Source organism: Stylophora pistillata, chromosome 10 (assembly GCF_964205215.1).
Source record: "Stylophora pistillata chromosome 10, jaStyPist1.2, whole genome shotgun sequence".
Classification (NCBI taxonomy): Eukaryota; Metazoa; Cnidaria; class Anthozoa; order Scleractinia; family Pocilloporidae; genus Stylophora; species Stylophora pistillata.
The window spans coordinates 10567024-10594664 of record NC_142528.1 but is presented as its reverse complement, the minus strand read 5'-3'; the positions used below and the strand labels follow the sequence as shown (position 1 = coordinate 10594664).

The 27641-nt window shown below is 38.8% G+C and overlaps 3 protein-coding genes across 8 annotated transcripts in view; 1 reads left to right on the top strand and 2 right to left on the bottom strand.

The window, feature by feature from the left end:
* Positions 1 to 234: 234 nt before the first annotated feature.
* Positions 235 to 9469, bottom strand: LOC111321607 (nuclear distribution protein nudE-like 1-A). The gene is made up of 8 exons (XM_022924547.2): positions 9007 to 9469; positions 8757 to 8910; positions 8420 to 8568; positions 6228 to 6273; positions 5896 to 5986; positions 4602 to 4885; positions 4358 to 4458; positions 235 to 4179 (listed from the first exon to the last, which is right to left on the bottom strand). The coding sequence occupies exons 1-8, from the start codon at positions 9114 to 9116 to the stop codon at positions 4110 to 4112; spliced, it is 1005 nt and encodes a 334-aa protein (XP_022780282.1). The 5' UTR covers positions 9117 to 9469; the 3' UTR covers positions 235 to 4109.
* Positions 9470 to 10349: 880 nt separating this feature from the next.
* LOC111321606 (uncharacterized) lies at positions 10350 to 24294 on the top strand. 6 transcript variants are annotated; one of them, XM_088736417.1, is made up of 8 exons: positions 10372 to 11125; positions 11919 to 12727; positions 16383 to 16578; positions 20490 to 21135; positions 21359 to 21757; positions 23028 to 23225; positions 23653 to 23710; positions 23821 to 24294. In XM_088736417.1, exons 4-8 carry the CDS (start codon positions 20502 to 20504, stop codon positions 23843 to 23845), a joined length of 1314 nt encoding a protein of 437 aa, XP_088592543.1. In that variant the 5' UTR covers positions 10372 to 11125; positions 11919 to 12727; positions 16383 to 16578; positions 20490 to 20501; the 3' UTR covers positions 23846 to 24294. The 6 variants fall into 6 exon arrangements, with proteins under 6 accessions (XP_088592545.1, XP_088592546.1, XP_088592543.1 ...); XM_088736418.1 differs by lacking the exon at positions 10372 to 11125 and adding an exon at positions 11198 to 11349; XM_088736419.1 differs by lacking the exon at positions 23028 to 23225 and having other exon boundaries at positions 10350 to 11125.
* LOC111321605 (coiled-coil domain-containing protein 57) overlaps positions 24053 to 27641 on the bottom strand; it is a 16819-nt gene continuing 13230 nt past the window's right edge. The window contains exons 14-15 of the mRNA XM_022924539.2: positions 25534 to 25803; positions 24053 to 25123 (exon numbers count right to left, since the gene is read on the bottom strand). Of these exons, the coding sequence (XP_022780274.2) occupies positions 24651 to 25123; positions 25534 to 25803 (743 nt within the window). The 3' untranslated portion in view covers positions 24053 to 24650. The remainder of the gene's footprint in view (positions 25124 to 25533; positions 25804 to 27641) is intronic.

Here is a 27641-nt window from a genome sequence, read left to right as displayed (position 1 = left end):
TCAGGGGGAACAGAGGGGGTTCAGTCGATGCCAACTGAGTCTAAAAGATTGACTGCTAATTAACTACCAGTGAGGGAGGACCCTCGGATCCTTGGGGATACCTAATGACTAGTCCCTTAGAAGTGGTTACTACACGCGAAAGGGTCAGTGATTCGATTGGTTCCTATGTTCTCTTTTTCCCCAAGAAAATCAGACAGAGGGGTGTTTGAGATAGGGAAGACAGTGACACCCAACTCATATCAATTTTTTTATTTGATTCAGATGAAACTTTGCACAATCTTTTCAGTGGTAGAATTGACAAGCAAGCAAACCTCTTACACTCACTTTATCATTGAAATTAACTACAAAAATCAGTGGTGGAGGCTAAAAGAGATTACAAGCACTTAAAATGGCCTCACTTTTATCTGTTAAATTTCATAAGAGAACAAAAGCAGGAGCCTCTGCAGAATAAGCCATTAAGGGTGTTGTATTTATCGTCTAGGGCCTGAGAGCAATGTTATTTGTTTTCTGTAGAAAACATAAATATCAAATTTGGCCTATTATGTGTAGTTTAAAATTAAGCTTGCAGACTCCAGGATAGCAGCAATAATTTAAGTTACAAAATGTAAGATTATTTGTTCAAGCCAAATACTCATCTAGATAGAATTCTTTTTTTTTTCTACTGAAAATGTAGCATAAAGTGAATAATGAAAGTCCTTCACACATAAACCACTTTTTAACCACCAGTCAAGCTGACCTGACATAATTTATCACCAAGACCGTGCTCTGAAAAGTTTCACTTGAATATTTTAATCCATTTTCAAGGTTATGATCACCCAAGTCACTTAAAACTTAGTATGTAACACACGTATCTGTTTACATATCACTCGCCACAATGAGCAAACAAAATAATATTCATGTCATCATCTGGTAACCAGACAACAACTTATTTTTCTTACAAATGATAGAATAACAGGATTAATAATGACTGTCTCCTAATCATGCTAAGGAGTTCACTCTGTGGTGAAGGATGTCCATGTGAAAGAGCAAAGGAGCTTGGAACTAAATTAGAAAGGCAAGGTCTGCCTAAGGGTGATACTAAATGAGCACACTCATAAAGTCTAATTGAGAAATTCCACTTAAAAGGCAGTCTGGAATAAATGTGGTGAAAATGCTTGCTACAATGTATGTCAAGCAATTACCCAAAAATGACATACCCTAGTGGCTTAAAATGAAGTGTTTTCTCTGAGGTGCATAAAGTAAAGCCTGAAGAGACTTTTGATGCAAAATCTACTTCTCTCTCTGTTTCACAAGGATCACATGACAACTTAGCATGAGAATGTGGCCCTCCATCAGAAGTCAGATAAGCTTTTTTTTCATGTACCTCTTCTTTTCTATCACAAAAACTAATGTAACAAAAGAATTGATGAATATAACGCCTTACAGGTGTCCAAGTTCATTTCACATGACAAGTCCCCACTCATATTTTCTTATGTATCAAACAATGACAAGAAGCTCACTCAGTCAATTTATGATATTCAGTACCCTTAATGCAGCCAGTCCTTAATCTTATTTCAAAATGAAACTTTTGCCAAAGATATGATATTAATAATAAATAATTGTTTCAATGGGATTGAAAGTGGGAAGATAAAGCCTTACTAGTATCTTGAAAATGGTTTAGCTCTTAATTAATACACAAATCATTTTTCAATGATTCTCTCACTTTAAAAGATGAATGAAAACCTATAACTACCAATCATTCACTGAAATGGAGGTAAGTAGTGGTGGAAATATTCTCCACTTTCACAGACACTAAGGTGAGTACTTGTCGTAGTATATACCATACTGTAACCAAAAAGTAGTTTACTTTGATCAATAAACCCAAAAATGGTCAAAAATTATACTCAGAAACCTTGACTTTGTCTCTTTGGCTGCTTGGATAGTACTTGCTAATTACATCTGCACTGGCCAATCAGCACATGCAAAAAGCACTCTTCACCTGTGTGATATATACTAATTATAATTACTGTTTCCTTTTTAAATTCATTTTGGAGTAGACATTATAGTACATATCTTTGGCAAATAGTTTGTTTGCTTGAAATAAGATTAACCTTTGGAAGCAGCCACCAAGGTTAAAAAGTATCTATTAGAATATATAGTATGTTTATGTTACATGTGCATTGTTTATTTTAAAAAATATAAAAAGCTTCCTCTTTAATTACACCTCAACAACTACCAAGATCACTTTGATTAAAGAAATACTGCAAACAGAATCAAATTGCAGAATTCGAATTGGTTGATACATAAGCACACCTTAATATGAGATCAAAACATGCTATGGAAAAACAAATGCAGCCCTCTTTGGACAAAAAAAACTGCTGTTACCAGTCCAAACAGCCTGCAAGCAAGCTCTCATAGGCACAAGTGCATCAACCAGTAAGCAAACCAACAAAAAATCCTGGGCCCATCTCTCAAAACCATGTTTTAAAATAGACATTTAAAGGATAGGAAAGGAGGTTCTGGCACCAAAACCAGTCCTTATTGTTTCTTTAGCTGATAGTTTTAATGTATCATTTTCAAAACGTTTGAAATTTCCACATTGAATGAAAACAGAACAGCTTTACAGGCCTGTTAAGTGACCGGGACTTTTGAGAAATGGGCCCCTGGACCAATGTCTATATCTGAGCAACTGCACACCTAACCCTTCCTTAATCCAACAACAGTGAAATGATAACAAGTTAGGGGAGGGGTAGGTGGACAGTTTATCAGAAAATGGCATTGATCCATAAATCTTTTGTCTGACCCATTGTTAACCACTGGTACTTCAATTGCTGACCTAACTTGACTCTCGTGGTTTCACCAATATTGTACTGCAATACTCATGAGAACCTGCTCAGAGGCTAGTCTTGATAACTTAATTGTTGGATTCTCCTATTAAATTAATTTGAATTGAACAATTCATATACAACACCCCAATCATTACACACAAACACCAGTTGATTATGAGAAAATTTGACTCTTCAAATGCAATTCTTTTTGCTTCCTCAACCTTTGATTTGGAAAACCAGGATGCTCATTCAACCCTGATATCTAGAAAAAACTAATCAAAACTTTTCAGTGAATTAAACATCTATGAAGGGAGTTCTCAAATTGTTATAAAAAGCTATTCCTTTTGCAGACTCCCTCGACACCAAAAACCATCAAATGAACCACAACAACTAAAGGTTTCCATTTCTGTTACAGCTGGGGGTTTGAATAAATTTTTCTGAAAGTAGCTGCCAATGGTATAATAGATAGCCAAACAAGAGAGCTACTCGCAGGCTTCACAGCAGGGGTAGTAAGCAGCTTTTACAAAAAAACCTTAGTGGGCTGGGTGGATAGAAATGCTTGGCTTATGCAACTTAGCCAGAAATAGGACTGCGATGAAGGTTAGTATTTGGAAATCCTGATTTTATCTTAAGGGTTACATGAACTGCAGTTATGGAAATTTTTCTTTAAATTTCAGCTGTGAATGTGCTCCATTTTCCAAATCAAAGGTTGAACAGTCAAAAAGATTTTGCAGCACCTTACCAAATTTGTCCACAATAAATGTATTGGCAACACCTCTCCAGATTTATTTGGCAGGATTAAGTCTTTAAAAATAAATACTCCAAGGTATTGGGAATCTTTAATGACTGTAATTAGCAACTTGCTTTCATACAGTATCACTGTAATTAAATATTCTTAAATGTCTCACCATTTTAGATATGGAATCTTTTTTGTGCTAATGCAATCTTAATCTATGTTACAATAAAATGCTTTGACAGCAATACAAAATATCTGTACAAATTGAACACACAAATTCTACTCTGAATTTAAAACTGGATTGAATTTTCATGCAACTTAATATTAAAATTGATTTTTGACCTCCACCTTGAAATTCACCTCAGGAATTGGAATTCAAAGGGAGTACAAAAAACCAAACTCCGTCTGGTTAATTGAGCTGTTTTTCAAAACTTCTTGCTTTGATTTCATTGTTTTTTTTTGGCAACACTTGCATCAACACTGACCAGAATTGCTCAGAATGTTGTGAAAAGCAGCTCTTCTTCACAGCACAGTCAGATTTAGTACTCTCTCACATATTTCTTCTATTACACCTGAACCTTAACCAGTCCCTGCATCCCTGGTGTTTGGTAACTGCTCTTGGGAATTCTGCTTGGCCTGAAATTATAAGATAGCATAATAAGACACATAAAAAAAGAAGACAAAAAGAAGAGGAACAAAAACTCATTTTCACTCATTCTGGACAAAACAAGTTTTACCAACCCAGACCGGGAAAAATGTTATGTTTCTTGTTTGAGTTAGTAAACTTAAAATTATCAGTGTGATGAGTGATTACCTTGGTGACTCTGAGGGGCTGTTAGACCCAGTTGATCCTCTTGGATTTCGAGGTTGATCTTTCACAAAGTTTCGACATGAGGCCAGTTTAGATTCAAGGGCCTAATTTACAGGAGAGAGCAAAGTAATATTAGTTCAGTAGAAATGAAATAAAAGGAAGTATGTACCAACAAGTAAAGCTGACAAATTTCATTAAGACTGCTATGTGTTCCTTCCCAGAGTCAAAATACATGTAACTGACTTACCCCAACTTTTCTCAACAGATCACCCACAATGTTCAGTGCAGATATTCGTGCAGATGGAGTCAGCGGTGAAGTGCCATACCCTGTATGAAGTGGTGATGTTCCTATTGAAGCAGTTGTAGCAGGGAAATCTGCTGTCTGGCTTGTAGTTTCTGCTTTCAGTGGAGATCCCTCTATTTTAAATGGCTCTTTATTTTCTTTGTTGCTATCTTTGTCTTTGCTAAATTCTAATCCTTCTCCAGGTTTTTTTCTCTCTTTTTCTTTCACTGCAAGTTCTTGTCGAAGATCTGTGCACAAAAACCACCATTTCGCAACCAGAATTAATTCACAGAACACAGATAATTTTGGTTACTTTTTAATGGACTTTTCTTTAATTGCTAACAAAATGATGGAACATTTTCTTTTTTCGTTATTTAAAGGAAAACAAACTTTGCAAAATAAAATTTTGCAATTTAGGGAAACTGAAACTCTAACTTAGGCATTTTCTCCAGGCTATAATGAGCCCATTTATAAGAAACCTGGTTAATGAGATCAGGGGTTCTCTTGAACATGTCTATAAGGTCAAGAATCGTGCCCCAGGCAAAATCTAGAAGTTAAGAAATGTTATTTTTCATCTCAAGTGGGAAACTTCTTTCTAGAAGACAGTTTTGTACAGCTGTACTCTAGTGCCTTCACAGAAAACTGCAGAGTATGTTGAGTTAGTATGTCAGTTTTTGGAAAACCATCGGGTTTCAGAGCACTTTTCATCTGTTGGTGTTAACCAAATACATCAAGGAATGCACTTAAATTCCTAAGCCTTGTTGATTATCTTAAGCTTCCATGACCCTTGGATTTGTAACCAGTAATATTCTCCTTCAAACCTTCACTTGGGAAAAACCTTCTGCTATTTGAGTATCAAGTTTAATATAGATGACACGTTCATATCCAACAGTATCCTTGCCAAAATAAACAACACAATATTCAAGAGCATCCAATATCAATATTTGGGTTTGTTTAGCAACATAGTGATATAATTATTTCAACAACTTAATGATGCTTAAAATAGTCGATTACAATATAATATGGAGTACATAAATTCTTGAAAAGCAGCAAGAGTGGTTAACACACTATGCTAAAGGAACAGAGAAATGAATTTACAAACACAAACACTTCTAGAAATTAAGCATTTCATGCATGAAAACATTTGCTCCTTAAAGTGAACAATGTGTGCCTAAATGACCACTTGAGCTTGGTAAAACAGTCTTGACAACAATACAGCAACACGGCTGTGATAATTATATTGAAAATGCTTTCTTACCTCTTGCTTCATCTTTCAGTCTTTGTACTGATTCTTGGAGTGTCTCTTTTTCATCTAACTCATTTTCAAGAATAGCATTTCTTTCTATGGCCTGCAAGACAAGAACACAAAAATCTCCTATTAGTATTACTCAAAAGGATCATAGACTCCTCTACAATGAACCATGAATGAAGTTTTGGTCACTCCACAGTTTGTACAAGTTTAATATTTTTAATAACCATTTCGTGACAATTAATTCTCTATCTAAGGTGAATACAACCATCACTGGTAATAAAACTGTCATTAGATTACTATTATAATAATAATTTCAACCTTGGTGCTACAGTGGTTACCTGGTTTAGCTTCTGTTCAAAGTCTTCCAGTGAGCACACTGTCGCCCTGAAACGATATAAAAGAGCACCTTAGTAAATATATTTTAACAATATAATAATGAATACCTGATAACCAGACATATTTGCAGAATGATACAAAAATGCTAGCTATTTGGCAGCGCATATCCACAGGATAATCTTGTTTTCTTAAGTTTCCAATACAGGAAACTATGGGTGATAAGAGAATTCTCTGGCTCTACTGCAGATTTCTCCAGCAAAATGTTGATGGCATCAGCTAATCTTATTTAGCTTAGAAAATATTCTCTTGTATCCTGTTGCTTTGGTTTTTTCTCAAGCTACCACATTTCTTACTGCGAAACCTTGTCAAGAACATAACTATCGAGTCAGTCAGAGAGAAACACAGTTACAACAAGTTCTGAGACCATTTTGCAATAAGCAAAGGAGGACCGAGGAAAGAATCACTCAAACTAAACCTAAAAACCGAGAAAAACAATTAAGCGAGTTGGTATGAAAAAACCATTCCTCCCATTCAGAATTTCTCACACATACATTAGAGATTGAATTTTAGCCTTCATTGCAATTTCCACCAGTTTGGTTCACAAACAGATGTCACAGCAGACCTTTTTTGCATGGGGCCTACATTGCCTATTTATAATAACCTTGATTGTACACCACAGGCATATCTTATCCATAAAAGGAAGAAGATATATAAACTGAAACCAATTTGAAACTCAATCCTTCACTTGTGAGGAAAGAAAACCAAAAACTTTTTGTATAGAAACTAATCAATAATATGTAACCAAATTGTGAGAAATTTCAGAGAAATTGTTACAACTAACTACACTTGTTTGAAACAGAAGTTTATTTACTAAAACAAAGTATTGTGATTCATGTCTTCATAGTTATCAATCATGAAAATGGTCTTCAAAACAAACAATGTTAAAAAACCAGAAAGAATTAATGTCACCTATGTTTCAAAATGGTTAAGAACCACATCAAAGAACATAGCAAAAGTCCAGCTCATTCATAACATTGTGGATAAGCCATGATCAAAGAGAGATTAAATTAAAAATGCAAAATTTACGCGTCAGCATGGTGCCAATTTATTTTAACCCTACAGGTGTTCACTGTTTCTCTGAGGGCAACAAGCTACATTCTCCTAAATAAGAAATCTTTATCTCTAGGGACTAAAACAAGAACAGTTCACAAATGCAGGTATATAATAATTTTGTAATCACATCTTACTGTTTTCTTAAAGACAATGTTTTCATTTTATCATTATTTTCACACCATTAATTAGGAACTACAAAAGCCTGCATCTTGCCCTGAATACTTTTCTCCAAGATACACTAGGAATCATTCTTTCGGCAAAACAAAGGAGAATTGATAGAATGTAAATATTGGTTTACCCTGCTGGGTTTGACATTTTGTAAAAGTTTACCTAATTACGGTTATATTTCCACTCATAATACTAGGTCCAACATTAATTAAAAAAGCCAAAAAACAGAGTGAGAGAGAAAAACGAAGGGAGTGAAAAGGGTAATAAAACCCCAATAAACACGACAAAATTCCTTTGTAATTCAATGACATACAATTAACATAATATTTTAATCCTCCAACTAATGTAAAGCAGCATTTAACAAGCGACCTCTCTGTTATTGAGCAACCATCTCCTTGTGTTGAACTAGCAAAAACTCCCTTTAAAGTGGTAGTTCACAAAAGTAAGCGTCATATTTTTGAGTGCAATCGATAAAATAAAATCGCAAGTGCCCTAAGCTTATTGCATGGCAACAGAAACTGATACGGGGATTATTTCCCCGACCCTTGTCCCGTCGCTTCAATTTGTCGCATGCCACAAATGTATGTGCCGTACTTTCAAACACAAATTTTAACCGATAATATTTGAATAAGTTAAGTTGCGACATGTAAAAGCACCATGTCTATCAAAAAGTGATTTAATCTGTGGGCGACTACATAGATTACTAAACGCTAGCCAGTATAAAAATATTGCAGCCGAGTAAATTTGCGCAACTTACATTGGACAACATCAAATGCCAGTCAAGGGGGGCCAAAAAATATCATAAGGTCGTAATGAAATATGGGAAAATGATCAAAACTATGGTATAAATGTTGTTGTCAGCTATGTCCCAAAAACCAGCCAAATATTAACTTTACATTTCTTCTCTACAGACCTTTTCGCTCTTTCCAGATCGTCATTCGCCTGCTCGAGTTCCCGAACGTATTTTTGAACTTCTTCTCGAACAGCTTTCAGCTGCGCTACTTCATCTTGAAGCGCTGATATCGTGAGGTAGGATTCATTCTGGCTTGCATCTAGTCTCGCCTAAAACACGATCAAACAAAAAGTTAACGTCACATCCCGAACAGCCCAATGCAACAATCGACAACTCGGAAGACAAGATGGCCGGTGTACGCGAAGCAACTCTTGCATTATTTACAATGTTCCATTAACCAACAGACAAACTGGCGATACGCGAGTTACGCCATTAAATAGAATATTCTTTCCTTTACCTTTAAGCTTTCATTCTCCGTTTCTAGTCGTGTCTTTGCTGACAGAAGTTCCCGCTGTCTAGCTTCTGCTTGCTCTAACTGCGTTTCCAATTCTGCTTCTAATTCACGACTACCTTCTTGAAACTCGTCGAGTTCATCCCTTGCTTCTTGCAACCTTTCAACCAAAAGAAACGTCGAATTTGAATCTTCTATCATTTTTCTACTAAATCGTATGAATGTCAACGAAAGACAAGGCCTTCAAAACACTCACTTTCGCTCCAAATCCTCTGCCACTTGCTTCCAGTAAGTCGCCTCTTCCTTCGGATCGGCGAATTCCAATTCCTTATCGGCCGTAGAAATACTCATTCCCGGCTGTCGCATATGGACGGTAAGATGTTTTCGCCTCGAAATAAATTAAGAATTTAGCCTTCTACTAATCTATGGCAAGATGAAGGAGAAAACGGGCTCAAATAAGCCAAGATTTGCTTCACGTCTCGAAACCTCACAACGAAATTATCAACATGCAAACCGTTCCTCCTGATGACGTCAACTCGAGTGATTTGATAAAGGATTGTGGGATAGATAGGACGAAATCTGATAAAATGCCGCGCGTGGTTTCACGGTTTCTCATGATTGAATCATAGTACGTGTTTTATGGGTTATTGAATTTACCAATCAAACACAACAAGTAAATGTTCCTGCTTGATCGAATACCAACCATTCCGTGGAGCATGGCGTAAAACAAATGCTTGGCCGGTCATTGTGAATGCTCTTGGTTAAATATTCTCGGTCGGTCAATTGGTCAGCACTTGATTAATTTCGTTTCGAGAATATCAATTAAAATGAAAATATTAATACTTTCAAATAATTCCCCTTGTAAGCTTACAATGGCAACCAGCTCAAAATTTTGCTTCAAAGCTATTTTGATGAACCAAGTATTTGAAACCGGCGGCGGCATTTTCGATTACGTAACTACAAAATTTTCAAAGTTGCGTGGAGGCAAAAGAGAACTCCTTGTGAAACTGACTCGATTTCCAAGGAACATTTATTATTATAGCAGTACGGAGTTGGGTATCAAACCGCTGCGATTAGAAAGCTTTAATTTAGGAAACATTAGAAACTCATCCACTCCAAATTAGGGAGGGTGTATGTGATTTATTCGAAGGGTCACCGTAGCTTGTCTATCTTGAAAGAACTGAACCAGAACCGAGCATCTCAACCGCGACCGGACATAATTATCCTTCGCGCCCTGTAATTTAGAAAACCACTTCAAGAAATATGCAACAGCACGGATAACCTACGATCAGGCGTTCTTTTTTTCCCGAGCGCGAAAGTGTGCGGGCGCAAGAGCCGGCTGCTCTTTCGTGCTCAAAAGAAAAGAACGCCCGATCGCAAGTTCTTGAAATCTGGTCACGCGAACAAGTTTCGCAGCGTGCAAATTGGCACGGGTTTTTATCAAAGCACGGTGTTTGCGTGACTAAGATATGGGTCAGTGATAAAATATTGCTTCGATTTTTTTCTCTTCTTCACATGTATTTGTTTAGTGCAATTGCGTTTGTCGTGGTTACCACAAGATCGATACTCACCGGAACACTCAAGGGCGTAAAGAGTCAGACTTTCGAATCGAGTATTGAGAAATATAAGAGGAAGTGTTCATGGGCCAGTATGCGGAACTGTAATTTACTGCTAATTTTCCTGTTGATTTTAGTAATTGTTTACCAAATTTGAAAAAAAAAATCTGGCAAATATGATTTTCGGAAGAATTAGTTCGTCCGACTTCCTTGTTAGCTTAATCAATTCTTCGAGGAAACTACCGCTCTAAGTTGAATGGCTTTCGGTGCATAATTTGAGCGTCTCTGGCTTTTTATGAAACTCTGTTCAGTACCACATCGTTAGTTAGAATTACTCGAATGCGTTGGTAGCGAGGAATGCCGAGACTGGTTCTTAATCAAAACGATAAGAGCCTTGTTCAGTTCTTAACTTTTGCCATTAAACTAATTGAAAACATGATTCAAGTCGGAAAATTTGTCTTGGAAGTAATTAACATCTGAAAGACAGGCTAATTTTAGCGCGTTTGATCGTAAGAGTTTCTGAAATTAGGACCGGGGGTGATCCCATATTAGCTTCTTGAAAAATACCACCTGAAATATCGCAATATCCAACCAAGAATCGGGTCCTTTTATTTGCGTTTTGTTTGTTGCGCATTATCGTCAATGTCCACATCTTGTAAAAGTTTCGAAACTTGGTTCCTAGAAACTTCCCCAAGAGCTAGGTTTCGTTATGTGTTCTATTTACTGGGTAACTTCGTTGTATGAACAGTCCAAAGGAAGACATATTTCAAGTATTATTTGGATTGCTTAATTACAACCAGTGAAAGGAATCTGAAAACCGTGAGTATGTTCTTCCGAACGGAAGACTATTTTTGGTTTTTACGTGAGATAACTTCTTGAAATCCCACTGAAAATGCGAAGCAAAATATCCCGGAAGTTGATCTGCACGTCGTGTCTCCAGACGATCGCCTTCGAAGTCTAATCGGCATGGACCCACGGATTGCAAAATTATTCGCTGTGAAGGAGGGCTAACGCTCGAAACGTCAGCTTTTTAACTCTTTAAGGTGACCGATTTACAATTTCAACTTAGTTGATGTAACCAAATGAACTTGTTACCCCCACCGACGCAGCATCACAGTTTCTTTAGAAACTTACCCCCTTTTTGCAAAACTATAGTCATGCAAAATCAGTTTTAGTTAAACTTAAAGACCAAAGTGAATTGCCTTCAATAGCCCACCGCCTTAGGTCTGTGCCAGCTTTCAGACCTTCGAAAAATTTACTTCTTCAAATAATGCTTCCATAACAACCCGCGCTCTTCTGTTATTATCTAACCGGCCTCAAGTAAGAGCGAAAAACATTTTACCTGTGAGATATTATGGGTGAAAAACGTTCCCGTAATTCGTAGTTTTTCCCGTTTCTAATTCGAGGACTTTTTGCGCGTTAATTCAACTGCAGTTAGCTGTGTCTGGAAATCGTGTGTAAATGATGTTCAAGAAGAAAGACTGTCAATTTCAGCGAAATGAGGAGTAAATCTCAAACGAAGAAGTGTACAGGCTAAGCTTGAATCGGACGTATAAGCACGCATTGGAGTCGGATTCTGGCAAAAAACCGCAACGTTCAATTTGTTTTGCAGTTAAAAGGATACTTGAAATTCAGGCAGCAATATTCCTTCGTTTGCCAAGTGAAGATTTAATTAAGGAAAACACTAAATTTTGGAGAGGATGGCGCGTACCTGAAGAGGGTGCTTTTTCTTTCAGCTGTAGTAACACTACCCACCAGCTGGTCAAATTAGAACTTATCTTTTATTAGTGTTTGGACTTTGTCAGGGAAAGGAACCTACCGGTCACTATTTATCGTGGTTTTCTGAGGCAACAGAGGAGGGATCAGTCGTCGCTGACAGAGTATCTAGTGGGACTACAATCGAACCTGTATTTAGCGGTACCGTATTAATTAAGCGATCACCCTGTATAAAGCATTTAATCGCCAAAGTCCAGAATTTTGTTTCTCCTTGATCACTGTAAATTTCACCCCTATAATGCGGTCATCTGCGGTCGCAGTCACCTTTTACTTAGTCCCCACGGCCTGTTCTTGTTGTCCTCCAACTGTGTTGAGCGGTTAATGCCGGAAAGCGAGACCACTCTAACGAAACTAGGAATAACCTTTTAAGCAATTTTAATCCATCTCAGTTCTCTCCACAAAATTAAAGTGATTTGCATGTTCAGTGTAGCGCGTAGTAGAGAAGTAGAATTAATTATCGTAATTACGAATTCGCCTCGACTACGCGCGGTGGGAAAATCAGGTCATGTGACTTATAATTTAAAATGAACAATTTATGCTGTAACAACATTCGAAGCTGGTCATCAACGGTCATAAAAGCGCAAACATCAAGATAAAGCATCGAGATAGCGAATCAAGGGAACTGACTACGCAGAAACACAAATTGTAAGTTACGAAACCGTTTATCATTTCGACTAAGAATATTGTAGATAATAATGTATCCCGAGATTATTTAATTTTCAGTTGACTACGACGTAACCACGGATGTAACGAGCCGTGTCTTACTTTAGTACAAATAAAACCTGACAACGTTAATCCCTGGTGGGCTAATCTTCAGAATAAGTAGCCCCTTCAACTATAGGAGCGAATCATAAAGTAAGTAGAATTTTCGAACGAGACTCTGTCTTCTAACGTTTTTTATGATACTGCTAACCACTGTAACCTGTATTTAGGAGTCAACCTGTATTACTGAATCCGTGCGTACCATTCCCTGTGGGTGACCGTTTATACTATATAGAAAATTGACCGGCAATGAAGGGGAGGGGGGGGGGGTAATTGGCATTTTACAGTTACAGAGCCTGAGGGGAATTAGGTAAATTTTAATAGTGACACAACCAAACTACTCCCACCTTCCCTCTCCCCCCTGAAGACTTTATTCATAACGTTCAACAGCCCGTCTTGATAGGCCCTTATCGATTGTGCTAGTAAAAGTAGCATATAATGCTACTAGCAGTGCCTCGATTTTTTTTTCCCAAATTATGCTCGATTGTGAAAATTATGCTACTTTTTCCTGATGTATGGTTAAAAATAAAAAACACAAAACTAGTCCAAAAACCAAAATTATATATTTATTGTTAATAAAGCATCATATTTTCTTTACCTTGGGTTACACGCTTGCTCTGATAAAACACAACTAACTACTGCACTTTATTCCAGACTAGAACTGAGCAATGACTTAATGTGTCAAAATTTACGATGAACGATGATGGGTAGCGTGCTGTCTTCATGACTCTTCCCTCGACTATGTCTTTCAGTAATGATTGTTCTCTCAACTTCGACTTCTTGATCTTTTCATTCCCACTCGTGTGTGTTTCGGAAGCACGATGGGATGACAAAATGCTTTTCTTTGATGAAACAACTTCTTTGCAATGCGCGCAAGCCGTGCAAAATATCGTTTCACCTCCAATACTTGGATGCTGACCTGGAAAATGATTGATGGGATCATGTAATGGGACTTTTTTTCACGTTAGATGCCCCCCTGGGTCTTGTATTTGCTGTTGATTTTCCTTAAGCTCCGATCTCTGACAATTTGAGTGAGTTCTAGCCTATCAGGCCAGTCAACCTCCTTCCCCTCCCCTCCCCCAGACGAATGAAAATAGACAAAACCATGGACAAACTTAAAAATAATCCGTCTTAGAGACTAAACAAGTCACCACTCTGGTAATGTTCCTTTAAAAAAAAAAAAAAAAACCACTGAAAAATATGCCGATTATACCAGCAGTTCTTCTTTAAGAAAAAGTGCACAAATTATGCAAGTTTTTCCAAAATATGCCAAACTTATGCTAACACAATCGATAAGGGCCTACGTCTTCAACCCTGAGAGTAAATCAATCGGCTCCCATGGTCACCACCTGAGCCAAAGAAAAAGAAACCGAGGGAGGAGTTCCCAAATCATTCTCGCATTATTTCTTTCAATGGGAAGAAGTAAGAATCAAATCGATTACATTTAGAAGCTGAGTACTGTCTAACGTTGTTACACTAGAGAAAGCCTTAAATTGCTTCCAAATTTTGTCAAAAGCTACTGATTTTAGGCATTATTTCCCGAAATTTGCTCATATCTGTGAGAAATAACACACTCAGAATATACTCGTAATTTAGTGTTTTTGGTTGTTTTGAAACAGCAGCAATAGTTACAACTTTAAAAGTTGACTGATTCTGCCCGAACATAAGCGAAATGATCTATGCCGTCTAAAGCCCAATTTTTTTTTGTCATGGTTGCCCCGAAAAGTCAATAGTTGCTAACTTTCAGTTTTTGGTACAGAACCAGGCACATCATCAAAATTAAACTTAAACTTCCGATACGTCTTCACAGATAAACATGCATACGTGGGTTTTTCTGATTGGCTACTGAAATTCACGCAGAACTTAACAACTAAGCTTGCTACCGAGCCTGCTTGGGAGTTTTCACTCTCTTAACGGCTGTTACGCTCATTAGTAACTTCATCTCTCTTCAAAGAATACGTGATTAAGCAACCGAGAGGAAATGACATGTTTAATTATGACCGTTAGATGGTGAGATTATCAAAAGTAGATTGCAGTTTTTACAATATGCAACTTTAAATTTGTAACTGAGAAAATCAGATTCAGAACTAAAATGGTTTCCGCTCTATATCCAGAAGCCGTCATCACTTGGCTTATGCGATAAAAAAAAAACATTTTTCTATAAAAGCTGATGCAATTTGTAAACACGTCTTTGATCTAATATAACTTTTGTAATGAATAAGTTCATTTGTAGAGAAATTTGTTGAAAATTGTCAGCGGTGTGAAATAAAGAACAATTCTGATTTTCCCGCGAGGAATCGAAATCGTCGCCGTCGGGATCGATGTTTATTACCGTGTGTTTGGTTTTCTTAAAAGCTGAAAAAAAGGTATTTGCATGTTTGATCCTTGAGAAAGTACCACGTGGCTCGATAACTTTGCTTCCTTGTGACTGACGGAATACTTATGTATATCTAATAAAATACACAAACGAATTTAAAAAATTCGTTTGAAGTAACTTTTGCTATGATCGAACACCTTATCAATATTTTTACCTCTCTACAATGCTTTGATCGATTTCGCTTGTAGTGAACACTGTTTTGACAAATGAAAAAAATACTGCAAAATTTCCACATGACAATAATCATATTATTTACTTAAGTTCAAACGATTTTAATTAGTATGGTAGCTCGATATTGCGTTAAACATATTTCTTTAATATCGAGAACAGAAAACGGCAAATAAAAAGATTTCTTCTAAGAAGTCGGTAAGGTGATGTAATGTTGCAAGAGTCTACTTTAATTTGGAAAATTCCGCGTCTTATTATCGTTTGTATACAATTTTAGCAACTTTAGTAAAAAACCATTGTTTTATACTTTCCTAAACAAATAAAAGGGTTTTCACCCACTGATCGTACCAAACAGCAACCAAAAACCATTACGCAAAATAATGATGTTTTAACTTCAAACGTTTCAGGAATATACAGATCAACTTGAAACTGTAATGATGGTTTTGAGTAATGTAATTTTTGAATAGCTAATGAAGGTATTATGTGCGCTTCATTTGTGGGAACTTAGTCGACGTAATCTTACGGAACTCAACATAACAACTTTTTTTTAGGAAACTAAGGTCGATTATAGGCGATTTAAGAACCTACAAAGGGTTTCGTTACCGTGATTTTGTCCTTTTTTATTCATCTCTTAGAATGCTAATGAAAGACTGACAAATTCCAACTCGACCGACTATCCTTTAGGAAAAGACGAAAGCTCTACACAAACTGAAGACCTGAATAAATATAATCCCATTCAAATAAATTACTAAAGAACAAAAGATCGAGGCGTATGCTACTTGGACACAAAATTGACATAGTTTTTGCTGCTTGTCAATACCATTTGCAGCAGACAGCTGAGACTATTCAAGACCGTCAGTTTAATGACGGTTGCCAAGGTTGATACATATGAAGCCGAATAAAAAAAATGATAGCCACGCAATCCAATGCACACCCACCGCAGACCAAATAATAAATTCCGTCTACTTCCATGTTTTTTGTTTTTCTTTTAAGATCAATTTGCTGGTTGGTTGGCACGCTCACAAGATATTTCAGTAAATAGGGAGCTCTGAATAAGTAATTTTCTGGATCGTTCGCAGAAGCCGAACAAATTTCTTGGGAATTAAAAAAGAAAACATCTATACACTGTCGCAGTAAAAACACGCGCGAACGAGGATCGAAGTTTGCACAAAAGAGACGTCTTTCCGAGGTAAGACTTCTGTATTCGAAAGAACTATATTTTGTAAAAGTCAGTGTGAATATAAGGAATACTAACGTTAAAGGCTGTTTTGAAGAATATTAGTTCGCTTTAGTAACATGTGAACAGCATTTAAATCATTATGCATAAATAGAGGAAATGAATTTTTGCTTTGGAAATAATTTTGCCCAAAGCAATATAAAATCCGAATTGAATAGCATTTTTTTAGTGCTTCGTTTTCGTTTTCAATTACATAAGAAACTTAAGGAGTTAGCTTTGTCTTCGATGACAAAAACAACAAACAGCTACGGTTATTTCTTATGGTTACGGTTTCAAAACTACCAGAACTAAATCTTCGAAAGCGCTTACGACATAAACGAGGAAGTTATACCATTGAAAACACACCGTAACATGGATTCGGTTGAAAAAGGAGTTGTTTATCGTGTGTGCACCTTCTCATACGATTTTCGTAAACAACCAGTTGCCGAACCGATGCCTTCAAATATGTACATCTGAGACATCTTAGAAAGAGTTAAATGGAACATAGAATGCTATCTTTTTGTCGCGTTGACTTTGAGAGATGATTTCCAAATATTCTTTAGACCATAAAGCAACAACAAACCTCGCTGTAGTTTCTATGTGTTGAACTGCAAAATGTGGTGTCTAAGTTAAAATATTAATATTTATTGAGTGTGAAAAATTGGAGAGAGTCTTAACTAGACCTTTTATATTAGATCCGAAGCTGGTTTGCAGCTGTGCTCGCCTGACGTTTCATCTTCGATGTTGTTTACTTTTAATCAGACAAAAGCCTTCCGCGTTCGATTCATTCATTCTACTCAAAATTTATTTCAGTCCACATTTTGACAGTAGTCACTGTGATATGTTTTGAGGATGTCCTTTGAAGTTCACGCTTTCGTTTAGAATAATCAAAAATCATGAAACTAAGGCGACTAACAGTCAGTCGCCTTCCAACGGTATAAGGAATAATTATCTAAGTTTAATAAGGTGCAATTGTCAAGGTGTCTGTTTGGGGGTTCTTAGTGCAACGTAAAACATAGCAGAGTATATCTGGTGTAGAGAAGTTCAGAATTGTTCAACGAATTTCCACGGTGCTCTGCTTCATGTGCAGCATGCAGAGAATGATTAAGTTCGAAATCAATCATTACGGAAATTTTTTTCCACAATGAGTCATCTCAAAATGGCAATTTTAAGAACGTATTCGTCGCAATTTTTTGGTGATAAGTTCCGAAAAAGAAAAAAGAAAAAGAAATTCAATCTTTGCTCCACAGGCTGTTTTTCATAGCTTCCTTATACTCCCAATCATGCTATATTCTCCGGTTACTTCAAACATCGGTAACCCTATCCTGAATTGAACAAAGCGACCAGTTTCCTCTGAGATGTAGCCTAAAAAGCTTTCATTTTCCAAAAGTGCTGGCGTACGCCGGAAACTTCATAACTACAATCTCAAACACGGAACATTTTAAAAGCTTGACAAGGTAATTTTGGTTTTATCAACTGAGTTGATAATGTAATTTGGTCACAGCAACCGTAAAGTGTTTAAAGCTGGCGATTTGAGCGTTGGTCCTCCGTCAAGGCGAAGTGGGCAATTTACATTATCACATCAGTTGATTAAACCAAAATTACCTTGTTGTACCCCCCACCGACACAGCACCACAGTTTCTTTAGAAACTTACTCCCTTTATTATTTTAAAAGCTATGAATGAGTGGTGATGTCTAACCACACGTAAAGTACTATTTAAAAACTTTCAAAATAACTCGATATGGACTCAGCGGGTGATGTTATCTTGTTTGCACTTACATCGTATAACTGAACACCTGTCGATAAAATTATTCCGTCAACTTTGTTTGCAGCGAAACGCTTTCTTTTGGTACTACTAAATAACGTGAATCATAGAGCAGTTAGCTTTTCAGTGAAATTTCCGCCGTCACGGTGGCGACAGAAAAATTTTCGTGAATACAGAAGCGGAAAATACTCGCACGTCAAATGTTTTAAAACTCGTGGGCACGCAATAGCGTAGAAAGAAGTCCGTAGTCATGACGCCACTATGATTGCATCGATCGTTGCGATGTTTATTTTCTTTACAAGGTTGTTTCGGCATTTACTAAATGTCCACGCGCTAAACATAACAAGGAGCAGCGAGAATCGTTGTCAAATGACAGACTCCCCCAAACAGGCGTCCACTTCTACCGGCTCCATACAAACGACTCGTTCACGACATTAACATTACAAACGAACCGAACAGAACGACCTAACTTTACCGACGGATCAAAACAGATCAATCACGACCGACGTAAACCACTAGGGTCTAACAACCATTAGAACATAGCTAGCAGAACCGCGAAATCAAATTCAATGTTTGTAAGCGTGCTCAAAATCCCGATAGTGCAAGCTGACAGCGTCCGGCAGCAAATCGCTTCGCCAGAAATTTTTTTTTCGCGCGAGCGGCCGATTGTTAGCGCGGGAAAAATAATATATTTCGCGACAATAATGGATACAAACAGAAACTCGGCCTACTAGCCCGAAAATGAAGACAATGTTTCGACCTTTTCCCTTGGGCTAGAGTTCTTAAATGAGGCAGAAAAAGGGAAAAACAAAGGAAAAGGAGACTCGGCATCAGCGCCGTCACGATTCGCTTCAACTGATATTGTTGTCCATTTTTCCCGTCGGATTTGATGCACAATTCTACCGGCTATGTTCTAAAACAATTGGTTCATGCTTTCAGGTGTGCACTATCGAGTTATGGAGCACGTGGGAAGTTTGGAGAGCACTCAAGAAGCTAGGGTTGCCCTCGGCTATCGCCTCGGGCAACTTTTACGCTTCTTTCGTGCTCTCTAAACTTCCCGCGTGCTCCATAACTCGATAGTGCACGCTAAAGCATGAACCAATTGTTAAATAACATCACGGCAAAACTGGCCAATCATTTTACGCGGACTGGATTAAGAACATAGACCACTTTAATAAATGGCTGCCGGATTAATATTCTTTTGTTTAAATTTAAATTAGCCCTACTGGCCTCGTTCCCCAGTACAAAATTCAAAAGAATACATTACCTCAAGCGAGGCTAGAAGGGCTAATTTAAATTTAAACAAAAGAATATTTATACGGCAGCCATTTATGGAAGTGGTGTATTCTACTGACAACTATTCACTTGACTCTGATGATGACTTCCGCACAGGTTGTCGGAAGGTCAGTCACCACCACCGACAACAGTCCTTCTCAGGACTACACTCACCCGGACGATCACACTACACTTTCTCAACTGAGTTGGTAATGTAAATTTGCCACCGTGGAGAGTTTATCAAGCTGACTTTCGAACTTTAGCCTTTCGTCAGAGCGAAATAAATCGGAACTTTAATTTGGCATCAAAATCGCATCGGTAAGATAGAAAAGAAACCAAGAAATAGGAACATTGCTTCTGCACTTTGACTATTTTTTTGGTGGAAAATAATCCCGCAAAATAGGTTGAGTTGTAACGGGGGACTGAACTTGTCAAATAAAACCAAAGTCGTGTCGATCATGTTCTCTTAAGAATTTGGTCTCATTCACTGAGACTACGCTGGAAATGAAATGTTCCTGAATCGAAGAGTAGAAATGGGAAATGGAAAATAAGGAATGACGCCTGGGATAAAATGATGAATTGGGAACGGGAAGAGTGAGAAATGGAAAGTGGAAAATGAGAGATGGAAAGGGAAAAAGTAGTAAACGCAAAACATTGATAACAGGAAAACTACGCATTGTATGGTAAATTACTGTTGAGGTCTTGGAGCGGAAGGGTTAATGTTTTAAACAGGCATCTGGTGCCTCGAGGATGACGTGATTAAAAACCCGATGGTTTCTGTGCGTTCTTATTAGCGCGTAGTTAACTACAAATTTTTCTTTCTCTTTGATTATCAACGCACAGGTTACCATCAGAATGGGTTTGATATTACGACTCCTTCAAATTGTTTTGATAAGCGCTCAGCTCTTAAAAGCAGCAACAACAACAGTAGAATCAACACCAAAAAAACAGGGATCACACTCTTTAGTAGTGTCACAGATACCACCGTCTAACCAGTCGCTACAAAGAACACAATCAATATCTGCGACAATAACTGCAACAATCATTGCCAGTTTGCCTGCTCCGTCAACTTTGCAAAGCTCCAGTGACAACGGAAACAGCCCGTTGACAACGCCGACAACAATTAACACCACTTCATGGAAATCCTCGAGTGTAGGTGCAGTATCATCCGCATCCTCAAGTGTGCAAAAAGCTCTCACCTCGTCTTCAACGAGCAGCACGTCCCTACCAGACACTGCTTCGCAGCCAAGAGCCTCATCAAATCTCAGTGCAACAGAAAGTGCTTCAGACAACAGAACTGGTGTTCCAAACGAAACGCCTCCTATCACTTCAAGTTACGCAACTTCGCCGACGACCTTAACCAACTCAGGCCCTGCTACAACTCAAGCTGTGTATTTCACCAGCAATCCTACGATAAAAGAGAGCTTTACCGTTCCAGTCGCTCCTACAACTATAGATTCTTCTCCAACGCAAACTACAACAATCTCAGGTAACGTATTAACTCCTAGTGTAGGTACGAGACTAGTCTAACGTGTTAAAACCCTGCTACACCCTCAAAATCAAGTATTGTCTGGTTTGCCTGACTCTCACAACTAATGGTACCCTTTTCGCGCTCTACGTTGAGAGATAAAGTGGCGGCAGGGGTATGCATTTTATGTATAATTACCAATAACAAACAGAGCAACAAGCATTTAATGCAACAACCACCACAGGTTTGCCTGCTTCGTCAAATTTGCAAAGCTCCAGTGGTAAACGAACCAGCCCGTCAAACGAAGGTTCAGTAACAACCACAACCCCAGAGGTGCAAAACACTCTCACCTCGTATTCAACGAGCCGCATGTCCCTACCAGAGAGTGCTTCGCAGTTGAGAACCTCGTCAGGTCTCATCGCAACAAAAAGTAACGCTTCAAGCTACTTAACTGGTGTTCCCAAGCAAACGCTATCCATCAATTCAAGTCACGCAACTTCGCCGGTGACCTCAACCAACTCAGGCCCCGCTACAAATCAAGCTCCGCATTTCACAAGCGATCATTCGACGAAAGAGAGCTCCACCAATCCGGTCGCTCCTACAACTACAGATTCTTCCACAAAGCAAACTATAACAACCTCAGGTAACGTATTAACTCCCAGTGTAGGTACGAGACTAGTCTAACGTGGATAAAACCCTGCCACACCCTCATAACCAAGTGTCGTCTGATATACCTGACTCTTACAACTGATGTCACCTTTTTCGTGCGCTACATTGAGAGATACTAGGGAACTTAAGCAGTCAGGACGGCAACGCCACGGAAGACGTCGATTAAAAAATGAGTTTCTACTTTTAGTTAGAATTTCGAAAATGGCTGCATGTGTTTACCGTCTCATAGGGCGCCAGACCTCAAACTCAACATAACGCATAAAAGTAGCGTTGAGTGCCAAATGTAAATCAAAATAATTTGCCACCGCGGTTTCGCTTCGCAGACAACGCAAATTTTGGTGATTTCACGTTATTAGGGACCTTAAGCAACCACGACGGCGACGGCAACGAGGACGTGGAAATACAAGAGATCTAATTGGCAGAACAATAGCTCAACACGTGCGTTTTGAAACTTTGTACATTTCTTAGCCGTCCTCTGCAAAACAACAACGTGAAATCGCCAAAATTTGCGTCGTCTGCGAACCGAAACCGCGACGGCAAATTATTTTAATTTTCATTTGGAACTCAACGCTACTTTTATACGTCGTGCTGAAGTTGAGCTGTGGCGCCATATGAGACAGTAAGCTCCTGCAGCCATGTTTGAAATTCTAACTAAGAGTAGTTCATTTTTTGATCTGAGTCTTCCTTGGCGTTGCCGTCCTGACTGCTTAAGGTCCCTGTTGTTTTGTAAAGGACGGCTAAGAAATGTACAAAATTTTAAAACGCACCTGCTGGGCTATTAATCTGCCAATTAGATCTATTGTTTTTCCACGTTCTCATTGCCGTAGCCGTCGTGGTTTGCTTAAAGTCCCTAATAACCAATAACAAACAGAAAATACGCATCGCGCTTTTCTGCGTGAAAAGCTTCATTTAGGCCTTCTCTGTAACAGGGTTCTAATCAAGACATTTGTGAGCTTGAACCCGCGTAAATTTGTCACTCAGATACAAAACCATCACACAAAGGTGTAGACCGGAGTTTTCTGAGGGGGAGCGCTACACTTACCTCCTGTTGCCAATTTAAGACACGCCAGGATGGTTTTCTTGACAAAGAAGCGAGTCATATGCCTCCTCGTGCCCCTTCCCCACTCCACCCGCTCCCTTAGTTAACCCCATATCACATAAATAACAAACAAACAACAGAAAAACTGAAGGTTGATGGCCACTTTGGGGGAGAAAACAGGTCAAACGTATTTTGTCTTGTAAAGTTTCAGTGTCGCTAAACTGGACAGACTGGTCTGTGGACTCAAGTGACTGTCAGCGGCATTGTTCAAATGTGGGAGGAACTGTGACAGCGAGTCGTCAGTGCTATTCACACACAGTAACGTTCGAAAATAGTTACTGTATCAGATACGAATCATTTAAAAAAGTGTTTAAATGTGGCCAACCACATTGTCCAGTCTCAGGTTTGTTTGGAGCTTTTAGCTTTTTTTGTCTAGGATCTAGACTCCTTCAGCGTAGTGAAACCGTACCTTGATCCGTCACGTCACCGTGAGGAACCCGGTGTCAGTGACCAGAGACTCAACCCAGACTTCTCGCGGACAGTTATGCGCGAGCCATTCCTTAATGGGCTCCTGACGAGATCCTCGTCTGCAAGTACTAACAGTTTCTCCAAATGGAGAAAGCCGCCAAAAAATAAAATGGAAAATTACATATACTTTTTTAGCCTGAGCTTAAATAGAAATAAAAAGAGGTGCATAGCGTTTTGAGTCGGTCAAAAAAGTAAATAGCTAAAGAACAAAAATTTCAGAAAGGAACTCATCAAGCTATATTGCTATGTATCTTATTTTTGGTGGATTTCATGAAATTAAATTTTAATGTTTACTTTGACAGGAACAGAACCATTAGGAATGTCAATCTATACTGTGCTAGCCGGCACTTTGCTCCATATGTAAGTTTTAACGTGACACTGTGATGATCTTGGGTTATGCAGCTTAGGTTGTTTGGCTTCGATCATGACGATAATCACCCTCTATAATTGTTCCCTTCTTCTTTCAACAGGTCGCCGAACTTTTTCGGGGGCTAAGACTTCAACGAACTTTATAAGGTCAACGTGTGTGTCAAGCTCTCTTGGAACGAGTGTATACATTAAAGAGTGTGTAAGCTTCATAATCGCAAAGGCGTAAACAGCATGTAGTTTAAATTGCTTAGACTATTTTAGACCTTTCACGTCTGTTTTTATAGTGTAGTATCGAGAGAATTGTCAAGAGATTATAAATCTCTTGATAGCATAAATGTTTGTATAAACTTTATTACGAAAAAAATTAGGTAGTGCTAAATTGTACTAAGTAAGAGTAAAATCAATTGCCGGGTTACTGTAACGAAGAACAAGAGAAGAGAAAGCAACGGATCTACGCCTATTAACCATCACAAGAAAAGAAGGAAACAAACATACTCACTTCAACAAAAGAAATAGGCCTTACCTATGGAAGGAACGTCTCAACATACATGTATTAAATACTACGTTGACTTCCAGAGATCTTTTCACTTATAGCAAACGTTCACGTCTCTATCTACTATCAGGGTAAAGACCAAAACAGTTATCAAGGCTCATCGTTTCATAAATGTTGGAATGCACTTTAAATGTGGTACTCGGGACTGTCAGCACTTGATCTTTGGAGGCGGCATTTTTTTTCTACCATTCAAACCAGTGTTCATAAGCTTGACGAACGTTTGATTCTGTGTTCTTTGAGCGAAGAATTTCTCTTCTGATCGAGTGCGACTTGTATTCAGCTTGCATTTATAGATTCTGCAACATTGACAACTGCAAGGACAACGATCTTGTCTGCCATCATGAAAGACCCTTGCAGTCGTCTTTGATTTCGTTCCTCTCAGCCATCGTCTCTAATGTTATAATTTCTCACTGTCATTTTCTTTGGAGCCAACCTAACTTTCCCAGCAGCCTTTTTGGACAATTCTGGTCGCTGTTTTGAAGGTCTACTTTGAACTTCCGTTCGCCTTCCTTTTAGGGCGAACGAATCACGCTCGGAAGAATCCCGCGCTGGAATATAATCAGGGTCTTGGTCCCTTGTGGCTTTAAGTCGCTGAGTAGAGCTGGGGCGAGCTTTCCTGGGAGTTGGACTTTGGAAACTTTCTTCTTCGTCCAACATCTTCCAAATTTCTTGCAACGACGCTTGGCCTTCGGAAGATGACGTAAACAGTGGTTGATCGTAAACTGGCGAAGACGTCCACTGATTGGATGATGGACCAGTGACATGATTATCCACTGGTGCGCTGTCTTTTGTATTCGTATCGCGAGATACTAAACCTTGCGATTCCAATAGACAATCTGACACTTTGCCATCTGCACAATAAATAAGTGACTGCATGAGACAAGCACACATCTTGCCCCTTTTTACGAGAGAGTGAAAGTAACTAAGATAGCTTGAAGGAGAGGGGTTAAGGTACGGTTAACTTTATGTTGGGTCATTGAAAAGTTCTTAAGTGTTGAGTGTGGTCTGCATCACTCAAGGATTCGACTCCCTGACACGAGTCTTCCCTACTCTGGATGCTCTACTACTGAACTACTGAGAATCGGGTTGATACCAGACCACACTTCAGCTTTATATCCCGCCTTAAGCATGGTGCTCAAAAGAACTCTTACCCTAATTCGTTTCCATATATGATGTACTATTGAGAGTAAAGTGCATCTAAAGAAACAAAGAGAACATCCTTTCAAAATCACGCTATATCGATGTAGAAATCTACTCTCACCATCATTAGAATCACTTGAAGTTGAGGTTACAGTGATCTTGACATGTTCAGCGGCTTGCTGCTCTTTAAGAGCCATGCGCTGTGCAAACTGGAGCTCCTGAGAAGTGAGTTGATATTGAAGATTTTCCACAGCACCTAATTGGCTCTGTAAATGGTCTTTCGTTTCACCTGGGGTCCTTCCGATAGGGGTCTTTTCTGAGGAGCCTTGGGTGACAAAGGGCTGAGGGTGATGGCTGATATCACTGCCAGGGGCAGCACTCATTCGGCCACCTTACAAATTTTAAATGTTCATGTAGAAAAGATTTCTGTGGTTAAAGCACAGGCGGCCCAAGCTCTCTTTGAGAACCACACAAGGAACACAATTTGCATATTTATAAGGATTTGTATGGGATTTTCTACAAGATATCCACAGAGATAGTTAAAAGTGAAAATGTTAAAGAAAAATAGCTTACCTTGTTCCCTACGTGTGTTGTTTGCTCCTGCTGTCGTTATTTTACTGATTTCACTTGATTTAAGCGGATTTTTTTATTACTGGTTTTCTACCACATAAAGAGAAGACGAGGCCAAACACTTCTGTCCGGACAGCCTGCCGAACGAAGTAAAAAATCCCAAGCTAAAATGTACCCACGGCCACAAATCCACCGCAGAATTCAAGGGCAAAGGTTGACCAAGACTCGCGGGGGTACTAACAAAGATGCCGCGCGGTTTTGATTGGGTGCTTGAGACAATGGTACTTTCTAGGTTCGACCTGAGGGGACCCCGGGTTGTACAAGAGGTTTTGTTGACAAGTTGAGGTCTAGTACCACCGCGAGTCTTGGTTTGCCAACATGACGAGGTTACCAAGCCGATTTCAACGGTCGTTGTGTCGTGGGTCAAATGTACGCGGACGTCTACCATCGTTTTAGCGTTTCACTGAGGACACGAAGAGCCGCCTGGCGCCGATCGCCGGGCTGAGATTGTGTGGCTAGAGAATTGAAATGAAAGATCAACCTTTGCCCTTGAATTCTGCGGTGGATTTGTGGCTGTGGGTACATTTTAGCCTGGGATATTTTACTTCGTTCGGCAGGCTGTCCGGACAGAAGCGTTTGGCCTTGTCTTCTCTTTATGTGGTAGAAAACCAGGATTAAAAAAAACCGCTTAAATCAAGTGAAATCGGTAAAATAACGACACCAGGAGCAAACAACACACGTATGGAACAAGGTAAGCCATTTTTATTTAATATTTTCACTTTTAACTATCTCTGTTGGATATCTTGTAGAAAATCCCATACAAATCCTTATAAATATGCAAATTGTGTTCCTTGTTTGGTTCTCAAAGAGAGCTTGAGCCGCCTGTGGTTAAAGATGTTAGTTTTCGACTGACGATACTCAAATAATCGGTACTTTCGGCACTACTCTGGCGAAAAAGCGCGATTCTGAGAGAATCTACACACCATGAATAACACACAGCTCATGCGACAAAATGTCTCTTTTCGTAATAGACATCACAAATGTCGTCGGCAAGACAGTGGACTTATATGTCGGGGTGTGACATAGTGTGACTGGATCAATGTTTATATCTGGGCAACTGCGGTCCTACCCCCCCCTCCCTCATCCAACACCAGTCAACTGATAACAAGTTAGGGTTAACGTTGGATTAGGGGAGGGGTGAGTGCGCAGTTGCTCAGACAGTGAAATTGATCAATGCGACTCCACTTGCCTTTGAAAAAAATCCTAGTTAGGCACCTGACAGGAAGGACCAGGAGTTTTGCCCCTCCCTCTTCATGAGGAATCATGTTTCGTCGCAGATTATTTCTCGTCATTGCTTGTTATTTGCTTGATAAACTAATGGGACCCACTTACACTTTTAAGTGAAGAGAGGTCCTGTAAAACAAAACACAGCCCAATGACCCGGGTAGGACTTGATCTGCCCTCTCGTGTTCAGAGCGCTCACGGTTACGCCACTGGGTCTCCCAAAAACATTACACAGTCTTTTAACTTACTTTGAAAACCCTACTGCACCAGAGGAAGGTGATTATCTTTCTCTGTCCTAAGCTTGTAATAAAAGATTATCTTGAAGTTTTCTCCCACTGAAACTGATTTTTTACGAGGACAATTCAATGTCTCCAA